Source organism: Salmo trutta, chromosome 1 (genome assembly GCF_901001165.1).
Source record: "Salmo trutta chromosome 1, fSalTru1.1, whole genome shotgun sequence".
Classification (NCBI taxonomy): Eukaryota; Metazoa; Chordata; class Actinopteri; order Salmoniformes; family Salmonidae; genus Salmo; species Salmo trutta.
Window position 1 is genome coordinate 46,493,810 of NC_042957.1, and position 13,492 is coordinate 46,507,301.

General features: G+C 47.3%; 1 protein-coding gene across 13 annotated transcripts in view; it reads right to left on the bottom strand.

Moving 5' to 3' along the window:
• Positions 1 to 13,492, bottom strand: part of LOC115197316 (supervillin) — a 29,577-nt gene that overhangs the window by 850 nt on the left and 15,235 nt on the right. For 11 of the 13 annotated variants that reach the window (XM_029758791.1, XM_029758757.1, XM_029758762.1 and 8 more), the window contains 24 exons: positions 12,618 to 13,138; positions 12,211 to 12,319; positions 10,896 to 10,946; positions 10,624 to 10,686; positions 10,363 to 10,437; positions 10,113 to 10,269; positions 9,918 to 10,013; positions 9,743 to 9,823; positions 9,390 to 9,567; positions 8,946 to 9,118; positions 8,658 to 8,813; positions 8,397 to 8,533; positions 7,989 to 8,136; positions 7,387 to 7,532; positions 6,950 to 7,125; positions 6,713 to 6,851; positions 5,976 to 6,437; positions 5,664 to 5,766; positions 5,362 to 5,569; positions 5,119 to 5,252; positions 2,370 to 2,525; positions 1,025 to 1,168; positions 584 to 696; positions 242 to 397 (listed from right to left, as the gene is read on the bottom strand). In XM_029758791.1, coding sequence (XP_029614651.1) covers positions 242 to 397; positions 584 to 696; positions 1,025 to 1,168; positions 2,370 to 2,525; positions 5,119 to 5,252; positions 5,362 to 5,569; positions 5,664 to 5,766; positions 5,976 to 6,437; positions 6,713 to 6,851; positions 6,950 to 7,125; positions 7,387 to 7,532; positions 7,989 to 8,136; positions 8,397 to 8,533; positions 8,658 to 8,813; positions 8,946 to 9,118; positions 9,390 to 9,567; positions 9,743 to 9,823; positions 9,918 to 10,013; positions 10,113 to 10,269; positions 10,363 to 10,437; positions 10,624 to 10,686; positions 10,896 to 10,946; positions 12,211 to 12,319; positions 12,618 to 13,138 — 3,882 coding nt within the window. The remainder of the gene's footprint in view (positions 1 to 241; positions 398 to 583; positions 697 to 1,024; positions 1,169 to 2,369; positions 2,526 to 5,118; positions 5,253 to 5,361; positions 5,570 to 5,663; positions 5,767 to 5,975; positions 6,438 to 6,712; positions 6,852 to 6,949; positions 7,126 to 7,386; positions 7,533 to 7,988; positions 8,137 to 8,396; positions 8,534 to 8,657; positions 8,814 to 8,945; positions 9,119 to 9,389; positions 9,568 to 9,742; positions 9,824 to 9,917; positions 10,014 to 10,112; positions 10,270 to 10,362; positions 10,438 to 10,623; positions 10,687 to 10,895; positions 10,947 to 12,210; positions 12,320 to 12,617; positions 13,139 to 13,492) is intronic. The other 2 variants (XM_029758776.1, XM_029758783.1) reach the window with 2 other exon arrangements.

Here is a 13,492-nt window from a genome sequence, read left to right on the forward strand (position 1 = left end):
TCATTAACGCGTTAGGGGTGCGCCCTAGTGGCTGTCAAGTGTAGCTGCACTCTGTTTTATATAACGTCATTATACTGTACATAACATTCAGCAGACAAATTTATCCAAAGTGTGCATACATAGTCCATGAATACACTTTCATATGAGTGGCCCCAGTGGGAATCAAACCCATTATCCTGACGTTGCAAGGGTCATGCTCTACCAACTGAGCCACACAGAACTAGCGTGTTTGTGTGTCAACCTGGAAGTCGTGGTCGGAGAGGTATATCTCCAGGCGCTGGGGGTCCACTCCCTCTGGCAGAGGGGTCTGCAGCAGCTCCTCTAGGGGGTACTGGGTCTTACTGAGCTGGGCCAGGGCGTCCTGCACCAAGGTCAGCTTGACCCGCCCGGCCTCCCCCTGGACAACATCGTTCACAAGTCAGCATATCTAAATCTAAAACATACCTGACTTTGAAAGACAAAGACCGTGGCGTTTCTATGACACAGCGGTCTTTACCCAACCGGATAATACTGAACTGGGTTTACTGCTGTTGTGAAGTTTTTGATTGTGAGGAGGAGGACGAATAGTCCTCTTTTCCTGTACCTGTGTGGTGGGTGTGGGTCTCTTCTCCCAGCGAGGGAAAACGTTGGTGAAGGTGAGGGGTTCTGCTCCGTCCTGGATGAGGTAGGCCTGAAGGGGGCGCCTCGGGTTCCTCTCTAAAACACCGCCAACACAGCGCAAACCATCAGAGAACCACAGAACAACTTAGCCCCTAACTACAGCATATCCCCAACACACTCCTGATAATGACCAACAACCATCTAAACACCTCAGATTAAAATCTGGACCTCGAAGCCACTTCCTCTGCATTTTTACTTCCTCTACTTATTCCTCCCCTCTAATCAAGAAGTGATTTGGACCTAAGACACCAGGTGGGTGCAATTACCAGCAGTACTCTGGACCTCATGGGGTAAGATTTATATACCCCTGATCTAAACAATCAACTATTCTATTAGCTGCCTTGCTTTGTCTACTTGCTCTCACCTTTGCAGTACTGGAGCACTGTCTGCATGGCACACCTCCTCTCGTTAGCCCAGCGGATACAGGCTGAGCCAGCGGTCTGACTGTCCTCAGGCTCACCTGCCTGCCACAGATACAGCTCCATACAGTTATCCAGCAGGAACAGGGCTGGAGAGGGATAAGAGAGAGAGGGAGAGAAAGAAAGAAAGACAGAAAGAAAGAAAGAAAGAAAGAAAGAAAGAAAGAAAGAAAGAAAGAAAGAAAGAAAAAGAAAGAGAGAGAGAATGAGAGGGAGAGAGAGAGAGACAGAGAGCGAGACAGAGTTAGAGAGAGCTGGTCCTGGGGCTGAGTTCACAAACCTGTTCTACTAACACACTGAAGCCTCAGGACCAGAACATCCAATCAATCAGAATAAATCAAATTACAACATAGTCAAAACAAAACTACATTGCTTATTGGGAAACACAAGCACAAAGCAAAATGCAGTGCTATCTGGCACACCGTGGCTAACTATTTGACCATGGTTACTGATCAAAACCTTAGAAAAACCTTGACAAAGTACAGGCTCAGTGAGCACAGCCTTGCCATTGAGAACGGTAGACACAGGAAAACCTGGCTCCCTGTAGAGAAAAGGCTGTGCAACACTGCACAACAGCAGAACCTGAGACAGAGCTGCATTTCCTGACAAAATATAAAAAATGTAAAACAATTAGAGTGTCATTTCCCCAAATTTGAAACCTTTATTCAAGGTTTCAAAGACCTCTCTGATGAGAATAGGCTACCTGTACTGTTGGGGGAGGACGCAAAGAGCTGTGTGTTGGCAGCGCACTACATTGCTGCCTGCCATAAGATGAGGGACAGTGTCTGACAGATCAATCAATCTGCACATGTCCTCTACTGTGTGCTTATTGTTATTGTTCAATGTATGGTTATTTTGACCCTTGGTTATTGTTGTTACTGTTGTCCCATTAACAATTTTGATTCTTATTAATATTGTAAATATCCAAAATAAACTTTGGCAACATGTACATTGTTACGTCATGCCAATAAAGCAAATTTAATTGAATTGTGAGAGTGAGAGGGAGAGGGAGAGAGAGAGAGAGAGTGAGAGAGAGAGAGAGAGGGAGAGGGAGAGGGAGAGGGAGAGGGAGAGGGAGAGGGAGAGGGAGAGAGAGAGTTAGAGAGAGAGAGAGAGAGCGAGAGAGAGAGAGAGACTTAGAGAGTGAGAGGGCACAGAAACAGTGAGAAAGGGAAAGAAAAGGAGGGATATTAGGTGAGTGCTTTGTACCTCAAGTCCTTGTGATAACAATGGAAGTTGTGTTTATGAGTGCCTGCGTGCATACGTGTGTGTTTGGGCATTGACATTCACCTGGCTGTGGCACAAAGTACAGGCTCTCCTGGACAAAGGGCATTGCCATGACAACCCCTGGCAACCGGGCAGGACTCTGCAGCTCCTCCCCTAGGAAGGTACTGGAACGGGTGCTCAGATGGAAGAGGCGTGGCGTGAAGTTATACTTCCCTGGATCTGAGCGATAACAACCCACAGCATCTCATCACATCAACCTCTAAACCTTCCAGCACTCAGAGAAGTTCAGCTGGTGTATACCTTCTTACATTAGTCATTTGTGTGTTCAATGTCAGAACAGAAATGGCAATATTATGTTATAATGCTGTAATTGCATCAAAGGGTTATTTAATGCAACAGAATAAGAGGTTGTTAGAACTCTCATCTGTGTGTGTTCTACTGAGGATGGGCCTCTGGAAGATTTACGATGTCTTTGGGTGATACCGCATTCCAGAGCATGAGTTAATGTTTCTGTTCTATAAGGTACCAGGGAGAGATGACCCCAGGGCCAGACCCTGGTCTCTACACAATGAGATATTGTCTGCTGTGAATTCTAAGTATATTTCATACTAGTCTTAACCTTGTGACCCATTCCATACATCTGTTGTTTGTCATGTAGCCTGAAGGGGGTGTATCCTGGCTATAAAAAGACCTTTGTACTTTTGTCTGAGGGTCTGAGGGTGATTCGTCGACCAGTCATAATTAACGTAGAGCACTCATTCGATTCACTTTATATGTGTGTGTTGTATTGACCTGCTCCCTTATTAATAAGTGAATAAAGATTTAGTTTAAGTATAACTCTGACTTGTGTGATAAGTTTGTCTCTCCTCATTTGATAGCAAAGAAATGAACCACCACATAATTTAAAAAGAAGACATTTGGGCTGGGATATCTGTTCAGGTTATTCTGAACTTTCAGGTATTCCGTTAAATACAGTGCCGTGAAAAAGTATTTGCCCCATTGGTAATTTTCTCTACTTTTGCATATTTTTGATATTGAATGTTATCAGATATTCAACCAAAACCTAATATTAGATAAAGGGAACACGAGTTTACAAATAACAAAAAAATGGTATACTTATTGTATATATTTAATGAACAAAGTTATGCAACACCCAATTCCTTTCTGTGAATAAGTAATTGCCCCCTTACACTCAATAACTGGCTGTGCCACCTTTAGCTCCAATGACTGCAACCAAATACTTCCTGTAGTTGTTAATCAGTCTCTCACATCGCTGTGGAGGAATTTTGGCCCACTCTTCCATGCAGAACTTCTTTAACTCAGCAACATTTGCGGGTTTTCAAGCATGAACTGCTCGTTTCAAGTCCTGTCACAACATCTCAATTGGGATTAGGTCTGGACTTTGACTAGGCCATTTCAAAACTTAAAATGTGTTGCTTTTTAGCCATTTTCATGTAGACTTGATTGTGTGTTTTGGATCATTGTCTTGCTGCATGACCCAGCTGCACTTCAGCTTCAGCTCACTGATGGATGGCCTGAATGACTACATGGAACTCTATTCCACATCAGGTAACTGATGCACGCAGTAGAATAAGATTTGAAAAGCAGGTAAAAATACACCTTATGGAACAACGGGGACTGTGAAGAGACACACACAAAAGGTACAGACACATGCATATGCACACATTGTGATATTGTTGTATGGTGGTATTGAACATTTTGTGTTGTGGATATGTGGTGGTGTAGGGATGTTATATGATGTACTGTTTTATCTTTAACTCATTCATTACAAACATAATTCACTGTTTTATGTTTTGTATGTAATGTGGATTATTTGGTGTGTTTGGACCCCAGGAAGAGTAGCTGCTGCCTTGGCAGCAGTTAATAGGGATCCCTAATAAAATACAAATGTCATCCAAAACGTTGACTACATTTTGCCAAAAAGCACCTGGAAGATCATCAAGACTCTTGGAAGAATGTTCTATGGACAGATGATTCAAAGGTATAACTTTTTGGACGACATGGGTTCCATTATGCCTGGCGAAATGCAAACACTGCATTCCACAGTAAGAACCTCATACCAAAGGTCATGCATGGTGGTGGTAGTGTGATGGTTTGGGGATGCTTTGCTGACTCAGGTCCTGGATGACTTGCCTTAATAGAAGGAACCATGAATTCTGCTCCGTATCAGAGAATTCTACAGGAGCATCTCAGTCTCTGAGCTGAAGCTGAAGCGCAGATGAGCTATGCAGCAAGACAATGATCCAAAACACACAATCAAGTCTACATGAAAATGGCTAAAAAGCAACAAATTTTACATTTTGGAATGGCCTAGTCCAGACCTAATCCCAATTGAGATGTTGTGGCAGGACTTGAAATGAGCAGTTCATGCTTGAAAACCCACAAATGTTGCTGAGTTACAGCATAGAAGAGCGGGCCAAAGTTCCTCCACGGCGATGTGAGAGACTGTTCAACAACTACAGGAAGCGTTTGGTTGGAGTCATTGTAGCTAAATGTGGCAAAACCAGTTGTTGAGTGTAAGGGGGCAATTACTTTTTCACACAGTGGCATTGGGTGTTGCATAACTTTGTTTATTAAATAAATGAAATAATTATGTCATTGTTGTGTTATTTGTTCACTCAGGTTCCCTTCATCTAATATTAGGTTTTGGTTGAAGATCTGAAGACATTCAGTATCAAAAATTTGCAAAAGTATAGAAAATTAAAAAGGGGGCTAATACTTTTTCACGGCACTGTATGTCAAAGTGTGTTTTGTTCAGGTATGAACAGGAGCTGAGAGGTGTGTTCGGTACCTTGTAGCATGCAGTCATAGGCCTTCCTGTCCTGCTGCCCAATAGCGTTTCCAAACTCAACAGGCTCCGCCCCTTCCTCCACTTCCTGCACCCTCGAAGGGCTATCACTGCTGAGGCCCAGTTCAGAAGGGCACCTAACACACAGACAGCAGAAAGCACACATACCCACGTATTAATACTGTTGCATTCCAACAAATTAATACATACAGAAGCACATGAACACATCCATGAAGTGAGACTTACATCTGAGTGAGTCGCTCCACAGCCCTCTTGCCTGCCTCCCGGGAGCTGGCGTGGACCTTACAGCCATGCCACAGGTAGAGTGCCCCCTGTTGACTGTTGAGCAGTATGAGAGAACCTCGGGAGCGCAGGCTGCCACAGCTACAGTCCACCTCCAACAGACTGGCCTCCTCAGGCAGCTCCCCACGCACACAGAACAGACGCCAGACTCCTACAGGACATAGTGAGATTGCAGTTAGGAACACAGGTCTACACAGAACACATAGACACACAACCAACCAGGTAAAGCCAAGGTAATATCCCACCTGTGTTGTTGGTGGTGTCCGCTCGGCAGCCTTTGTGGATGACCAGACCTCCCTGGAAAAGCTGAAGGAAACATGGAGGCTCCTGCCCCTGCGGCACCATCACCTTCAACAGGACAACAACAACAACAACACAGGTAGAAACATCAGTCAACGAGCCTACTGTACTCAACAACCAAAGGCATCCTTCTCAGCAATAACACTGGTTTAAACGCAGGCCTCTGAAATGCTATAATTTGCATGTTCTATATGTGATTCTATGGTTTTAACTGAGGCTATGGGTGGTTTAAGAGTGTAGATGAAAGAACCACCCACCTGTGTTCCCTCATGACTCGTGAGTGCAGACGCGCCTCGCCCATTGATACTGGAGTGCCGGCCCTGCCAGATGAAGACAGCAGAGCACTCCCTCCCAGGCTCCCCGCTTTGATCCGCTGGGCTGAGAGTATAGGTCCAGCGGACCAGGTATGTGTCTCCTTCATGCAGCTGCCCTGGGCTCTCCAGCTGGGCCTCGCTGTCCTCAAACTCCTGAATGTGCCAGGTATCCACGGCAACAGTGCTCAGCTCCACCTGCCGCCCGTCCTCCAGGGGTACGACCCCATGACCCCTCTGAACGTCCACCCCCTCCAGGACTGTAGAGACCACCAAGGCCCCTGGCACCGCCACCCCCTGCCCTGCCACCAGCGCCTTGGCATCACACGCACACAGAGACACACACTCTAACTGCTGCTGGGGCTGCTGGGGCAGGGGACTCTGCTGGGGCAACACCGGAATGGCAGTCTGCACAGAGAGACACAGTAGAGAGAGGAAGGGAGAGGAGAAATACAGTCAAAGAAGACCAGGCGTCTTTCTCACAGTCACTCTGAATCTGTACAGGAAGGGTCATATTTTTTTTAAACTTTATTTAGTAAATATTTTCTTAACTCTTATTTTTCTTAAAACGTCATGTTGTTTAAGGGCTTGTAAGTAAGCATTTCACGGTAAGGTCTACAGCTGTTGTATTCAGCGCATGTGACAAATACAAGTTGATTTGAATTGATCTTTCTCTAACTAACCTGTGCCTCCTCCACCACCATTGCAGTGGTCTCCTCCTTATCTCCAGCCCAGTCCAGAAACTTCTCCCTGAAGAGGGCTGTCTCCTTGTGCTCAGAGACACAGCCAAACAGAGCCCAGCCGGGCCGTCTTTCACCTTGCCTGTACACAAATCACACACATAATGCATCAATGAATACAACAGTATGTATTTAAATTAGGTATTTTACTATGTAAGCGCATGTGTGGTGTGTACCTACGGCTGTATGCTGGGGTTGCAGTGTGTGGGGTCCAGTGGGTTGACCCTACAGTTGCTGTAGTCGTAGGGACCACCCCACACCTGCTGGGCCAGCTGTACAGCCACACTCCTGTCGCCAGGGGCAACATCCTTCCCATGCCACAGGTACACCTCGCTGCCAAAGTCAAACACCAGGGCCTGGTAGAGAGACAGGGGAACAAACAGAGACAGAGAGAGAGAGGCAGAGACAGAGACAAAGAGAGACAGAGGCAGAGAGAGAGAACCATTCAGAGATCAGATACTTTCTGTAGTGTTGAAAATCACACAGAAGTTGATAGATGGCATTCCAGTTTATAATCTTTGTATTGCGTTAAAAACCCATTGATTGATATGTAGCACCAAGGCAGCAACGGATGAGAAGCCACAGAAACACACAAGGGGATCCAGGGAGGGACTGACCTCAGTGGATCCCAGTAGGGAGACAGTGGGGATGGATGCCCAGGCCTGCTCATGGGGTACCAGTCTGTTCTCCACCAGCCTGTACAAACAGTTAGACTCCACCACCCCACTCTCATATAGCTCATCCTCTTCTGGGGCTCCCGCTCCTACAGGGAACACACACATATACAATCACACATACAGTACACAAAGACAGATGCAAATGGTCACTTACTGGTTGCTTGCATACTTACTTTATGGGTTTCTTACTTACTGACTGACTGACTGACTTAGTTTACTGACTGACTGACTGACTTAGTTTACTGACTTACTGACTGACTCAGTTTACTGACTGACTTACTTAATTACTTAGTTTACTTACTGACTGACTGATTTAGTTTACTGACTGTCTTAGTTTACTGACTTACTGACTGACTGACTTAGTTTACTGACTGACTTAGTTTACTGACTGACTGACTGACTTAGTTAACTTACTTACTGAGTTACTTACCTAAAAGGGCGTTCTGGTTGTTTTAATAGGATTTTCACATAGTTTGTACAGTTCTTATGGTTTTTTCTACTGAGTGAGTGACAGAGTGGTTGGTGACTAGTTCTAGTCCGACCTCTGTATTGTGTCTTTCCTCCCAGAAGGTTCCAGAAGTCAGAGGCCAGGCTGTTGTCAGTATTGACCCCCTCCTCTAGGTGGTTGACCCCACAGGCCCGGCATCCCAGATCCCCCTGTGTCTGGATCAACGATGCCAGCTCTGACGCCTGGACAGATACAGCAGAAGACAGGCAAACATCACCAGTTATAACTGACATGAATCAGTGGCTTCACATTGTGTTTAAAGGTAGAATGTAAAATGTACTTCAATGGTTATATTCAAAAGTCATATATGGTTTGAATTACAGATGAATAAGACGCTTAACGGGAATCCCTCATGAGCAATACAAGCCAGGGATCTAGTTAGCCAAGGAATAGAGAGTAGACAGTATGTGATACAATGTTGTGTGTAGTGTCGAAATCGTACCTTGGCTTTCTCTCTGGTGTTGGCGAACTCTCCGCTCCACAGGATGCAGTGAGTGGGTGTGACCAGCAGGAAGCAGTCTCCACTGTTCAGAGACCTGGCAGTGGGCTCCACCAGACGCACTTGCACATGATGCCAACCTGGCACCGTAGGAAACACACACACATGTTGATAAGAGAGTTTGTATCCGCACACACATGCACATGCACACATACGCACTCATAAACGTAATCATATGCACACACACACACAATCTGTACCAACCTTTGATGTGAATGAGCATGAGGTTGCTGATGGGCAGGTTGTTGTTGTTCGTCATTGACTCTGTGGAAGTGACATCACGCAGATCGACGTTACTGAAGTCCTCTGTACTGGCCAGACTTGCTAGAGTTGAGTCAGCCATGTTGGAATTCTTGACCACTGAGGGGTAGGACAGACATGGGACAGAGAGATCAGAGATGAGAAAGTCAGAAACAGCATATAAGCAGATTGAGGGAGCAAGAGAGAGAGAAAGAGAGAGATATCTCTCTGGTATATGTTAACATCACTCACTCTTCTCCACTTGTGTCCTGTTAGTGTTCACGGTAGCCATGGTGACTCTCTCTCCCATGAAGTCCTGTCTGATGTCATCGCGGGCCGCCAGAGCACGCAGAGGGTTCCGGGAGCCCTGGGTCCTACGGGACGGACGCACCGACCGCCTGTGCTGCGCTACTTCTGATGTCAGCCTGCACACACACACACACACACACACACACACACACACACACACACACACACACACACACACACACACACACACACACACACACACACACACACACACACACACACACATCACAAAGAGGCATTAAGACACAAACACACACAATGAAGACAATCATACAATTAGATAGAAGTGTACATGTAAACGCATACACACAAACACACACAACCTACTCCCCCCCCCACCCCCCCCCCCCCCCCCCCACACACACACACACACACACACACACTTACATAGGTGTGTTGGTCTGGCAGAGGGCACTGAGGTCTTGTTCTGGGTCAGTTCCAGTGGCAGCACCAGCCCCAGCGGGGAGGGCAGAGGGTGAGGGGGGCGACACCTCCCTGTCATCAGGGGTCATGACCTCCTTCACCCTCCCTGATGTCACCTCCAGGGGCGTGTCCTGGGGAGCGGCTGGGGGAGGAGAGGGTTACAACATGAGAGAAGTTACAGGTTTTCCACTTCATTAGGATGCTCAAAGCATCACTGAGAAAAACACAGGAAGTTAAACAATAGACACTAGTGGATAGACTTCCTCTCTTAATCTGAGGTTAGGACAAATCATCCTAGAATAGATAATAAGACATACTATTCAGCCTGTCCACAATGGAATCCAGTTTGTCCAGCTTTGTGTCCTCTCCAACCTCCATCCCAGGGTGACTGGAGATCTCTGTTGAGAGGCGAACCAGAGGTCAGGGAAGAGGATCTACAATCATAAACCGGATACAAACATCTTTTCTCCTTTGTGGATGGGGTATTTTTACCTTCATATGGGCATGCTGTTGCTGTGGCTCCTGTGGAGGGTCTCTTAGTGTGAGATGGAGGGGTCTCGTGTATGTCCGATACAGGGGACACCAAACCTGCAATGGGACATTCCCACACAGGTCTGAGTGAGGGAAAGAAAGAGAGAACAAGAGAGAGAGAAAGAAAAAAGGGAGAAAGAGAGAGGGAAACCTCACCTCCTTTCGCCATGCGCCCGGCAACAGTGTACTGGGCTGAGTCGTTGGCGGCTCCTCTCCCTCTGGTCTTCCACTGCTCCTCACTCTCCTGTAGGGTTCTCATGCGCTCAGCCACCGACGCCTGTGGCAGCTCCTCCTCTTCTACTGGTCTAGCGTGCTGCATGGGCAGAGACAGGGATCAGCGACCGTACAGTAACACCTACCAGTGTGTGTGGGTTTGCGTGTGTGTGTGTGTGTGTGTGTGGGTCACCTTCTGTCTCCATTGGGGCTGAGAGAGCGGCTGGGTAGGAGAGGATACCTCCTGGGCCTCAAAGGAAGAGCTGGTCTGAGGAGGGAGAGAAAACAGGATATATGAAGGGGAACTACGTCGACATGTTTCACTGCAGTATCAACACAACTCAAATCACAGCACTCCAACAAGTACATTTAAATGGAATATTGAGGGGCAATGGCGTGCAATGGACACACTTCACACTCACGCACCTGAACGTGTGCTTGCACAAACACTCACCTGATTGTAACACATGACATATTGAGGTGTACTGTTAGAATAGACAGAGGAAAAGACAGGATCCTGGGAGGAGGGGAGGAGGATAAAGGAATAAGCCCAGGATTGGGTAGAACAGAATAGAATAGATTTGATATGACTAGTCAACAAACCAGGCTAATAAGTTCAGTTGAAATAACCAAACACAGAGGTTTGTAGGCAATAGGGTGCACTATGTAGGGAATAGGGTGCACTATGTAAGGAATAGGGTGCCACAGAGCCAGCACTCCGCTTACCCAGCACTGAGGGTTGACAGCTGGTGCATCATGGGAGATCTCACTGTCTTCCTAAAGGGGGCAGCATTGGAGCAGAGAGGGGGTGTGGTCATCAAAGCCAAGAAAAAAAATAGGGTGAGAGGAGCGAGCATAGCATAAAAAGAGATGGCAAATAGGAGAAAGAGAGGGTGAAGAGCAATGAGAAACATCCACAAGGGTATGAAGGTCTCTCTCTCTCTCACACACACATACACACAACACAGAGAAGTGTCAACACTGTCTAGCTAAGGGGGCCTAATGGGGTCAAGAGGGTGTTCATGGAAGCCCCTATCTGTTAAGTCTATCTGATAACATTCCATGTCATTCAGAGCCATTCAGCCCATTCCTGGGCCATAAAAACAGTAGAAGCTGCACCCATATCTAAGTAACGCAAGGTAGCTCTCAGTGATTGAATACATAGTAAGGTATAGGGCTGGTGTAGGGCTGCTATGACATTAAACACATACCATAGTAAGATATGGGGCTGGTGTAGAGCTGCTATGATGTTATGATGCTCCTTTGGTCTCAGTGGAATGGCAAAACTACAACAAACTCTCATATTAAGCACTCTGCTTTCTGAGAGTGCTTATCTGTTCAACCTTCAACAAAAGAAAGGACAGCTAACTAACTCGTCCTACCTGGCCACGCACTTCGCACCTTTTAACGGTTTCACCTTTTTCAAAATAATTATACTATTTCGATATAATTTTTGGGCAGTGTGCGGACAGCATCCCCTCTTTTAAAATGCCTCCCAAATCGAGGCCAACTCCCCTGTGATCTGTCCCCCCGTTGACCCTCACCCTCCCCTCTTTACCTGGCTGACAGGTTACACTTAACCCACTGGTTCCAGACAGCCACCCCGAGGATTAGAGATTACAAGTGGAAGACAGGGCCTTTTCTCTGGGCTGGGCTGGCGTGGAGTGTTACAGTGGGGCCAAGCCATAGTATCACAGACCCTGGGGACTAGGGATTGTCTGGGAGCCTCCTGTGGTGGATCTATCTATCTATCTGACTGAGAAGGATGTGTCCACAGCTGTCCAACTGCTCTGCTTTCCAGGCTAAGACTGGATTTGCCCCAGTGGGATTCTGAGCCTACATATTCAAGATGCTAAACACAAGTGCAGAGCCAAATCAACTATAAACAGCCAACCAACTGGCTCCAAAACACATGAGCTCAGTCCGTGTGAGATTTCCAATGCAAATCAGTGATGTCAGCATCTATCCACTGCCCACCATTCCCAGTAGCTGCCTGCTCTGACTGAGGTCTGAGGTCCAATAAGATGGCCGCTGGTCTTACCTTCCTCTGGTCCGCCAAGGTCACCAGGACGTGTTGTCTGGGAGGGGTGTCTCTGCTCACCCTGCTCCCCCTCTCCTCCTCTTCCTCCTCCCTGGAAGCATCTGACAACCTGCACAGAGACAGAGGGGAGGTCTAAGAAATAGCAATGCAAATCTCTCTCTTGTGCTCAAGCTCGCTCGCACACACACACACACACACACACACACACACACACACACACACACACACACACACACACACACACACACACACACAAAGACAAACCTTCCATGACACTCAGCAATAGAGATCCCTCCTGCAGCCCACAAATTTCAATACACGCTCAGGGTTACAACATTCCATCAACGTTCACGCACAAACACATAATTTAAAAGCCCTGTATGTTGGCTTTTGTGTTAATTGTGTACCTGTCTCTCCCAGAGGTGTTCCCAGGGGGGTCCATCTGCCTCTCCTCCTGGGGGTGACTCTGCTCTGAGGATGGCCTGTCTGCACACACGGCCACCGTCTCCCTCCTGTTCCTGTTCCTCTGTCTCCAGGGGGCAGAGGATGCTGGTCTCTCTCTACGAGGCACTGGTACATTATCATGTCTCTCTGCCCCCCTCTCCTCCACCCCATTCCCCCTCTCCCCTCCTCCATTCTGGTCCTGCTGTCTGCCCTCCCACATAGTGTCTCCGTCTCGGTCCCATTCTGGTCCTCCAGAGGGGCTCTTCCTCAGGATGCCTCTGATCTCTCCTGGCTCAGAGCCCCTGCGCTGCTGCAGGCCCTGCTGGGATGGGTGAGGTCCTGTGTTAGGCTCCACGTCGGCCCCGGGTCGAGGCTGGGCCTGACGCACCTCACTGGGCCTCAGGTTGACGGACTGCTCCTGCTGCCGGTCGGAGAGGGTGGGGAACAGGCGCAGCGGGGGCAGCTGGATGGGGCCTTTCTGGAGCTGAGGGAGGACAAAGCGAGGAGAATACTGTCAGAGACATGGAGATTATAGATTCTACTCATCACAATAGTGTAAATTAGTATGAAAACTATAAGAAGAGGTTACTACATATTTCTGAGTCATCATTTTGGACCTGTCTAATTTTAGTATGATTGCGCTGGTTACCCTCTGGACAGAGTTATGGTCGACATTGGTTTGATACTGATCAAATAAAACTATGGATCAATCCAGTGCTCAGAACAGTTAGAGGCACAGAGTGTGACATTCAATATGGTGTACATACACTTACTCACCCAGTCATGCTCACGTCAACATCCAGTATACACACACACACACACACACACACACACACAC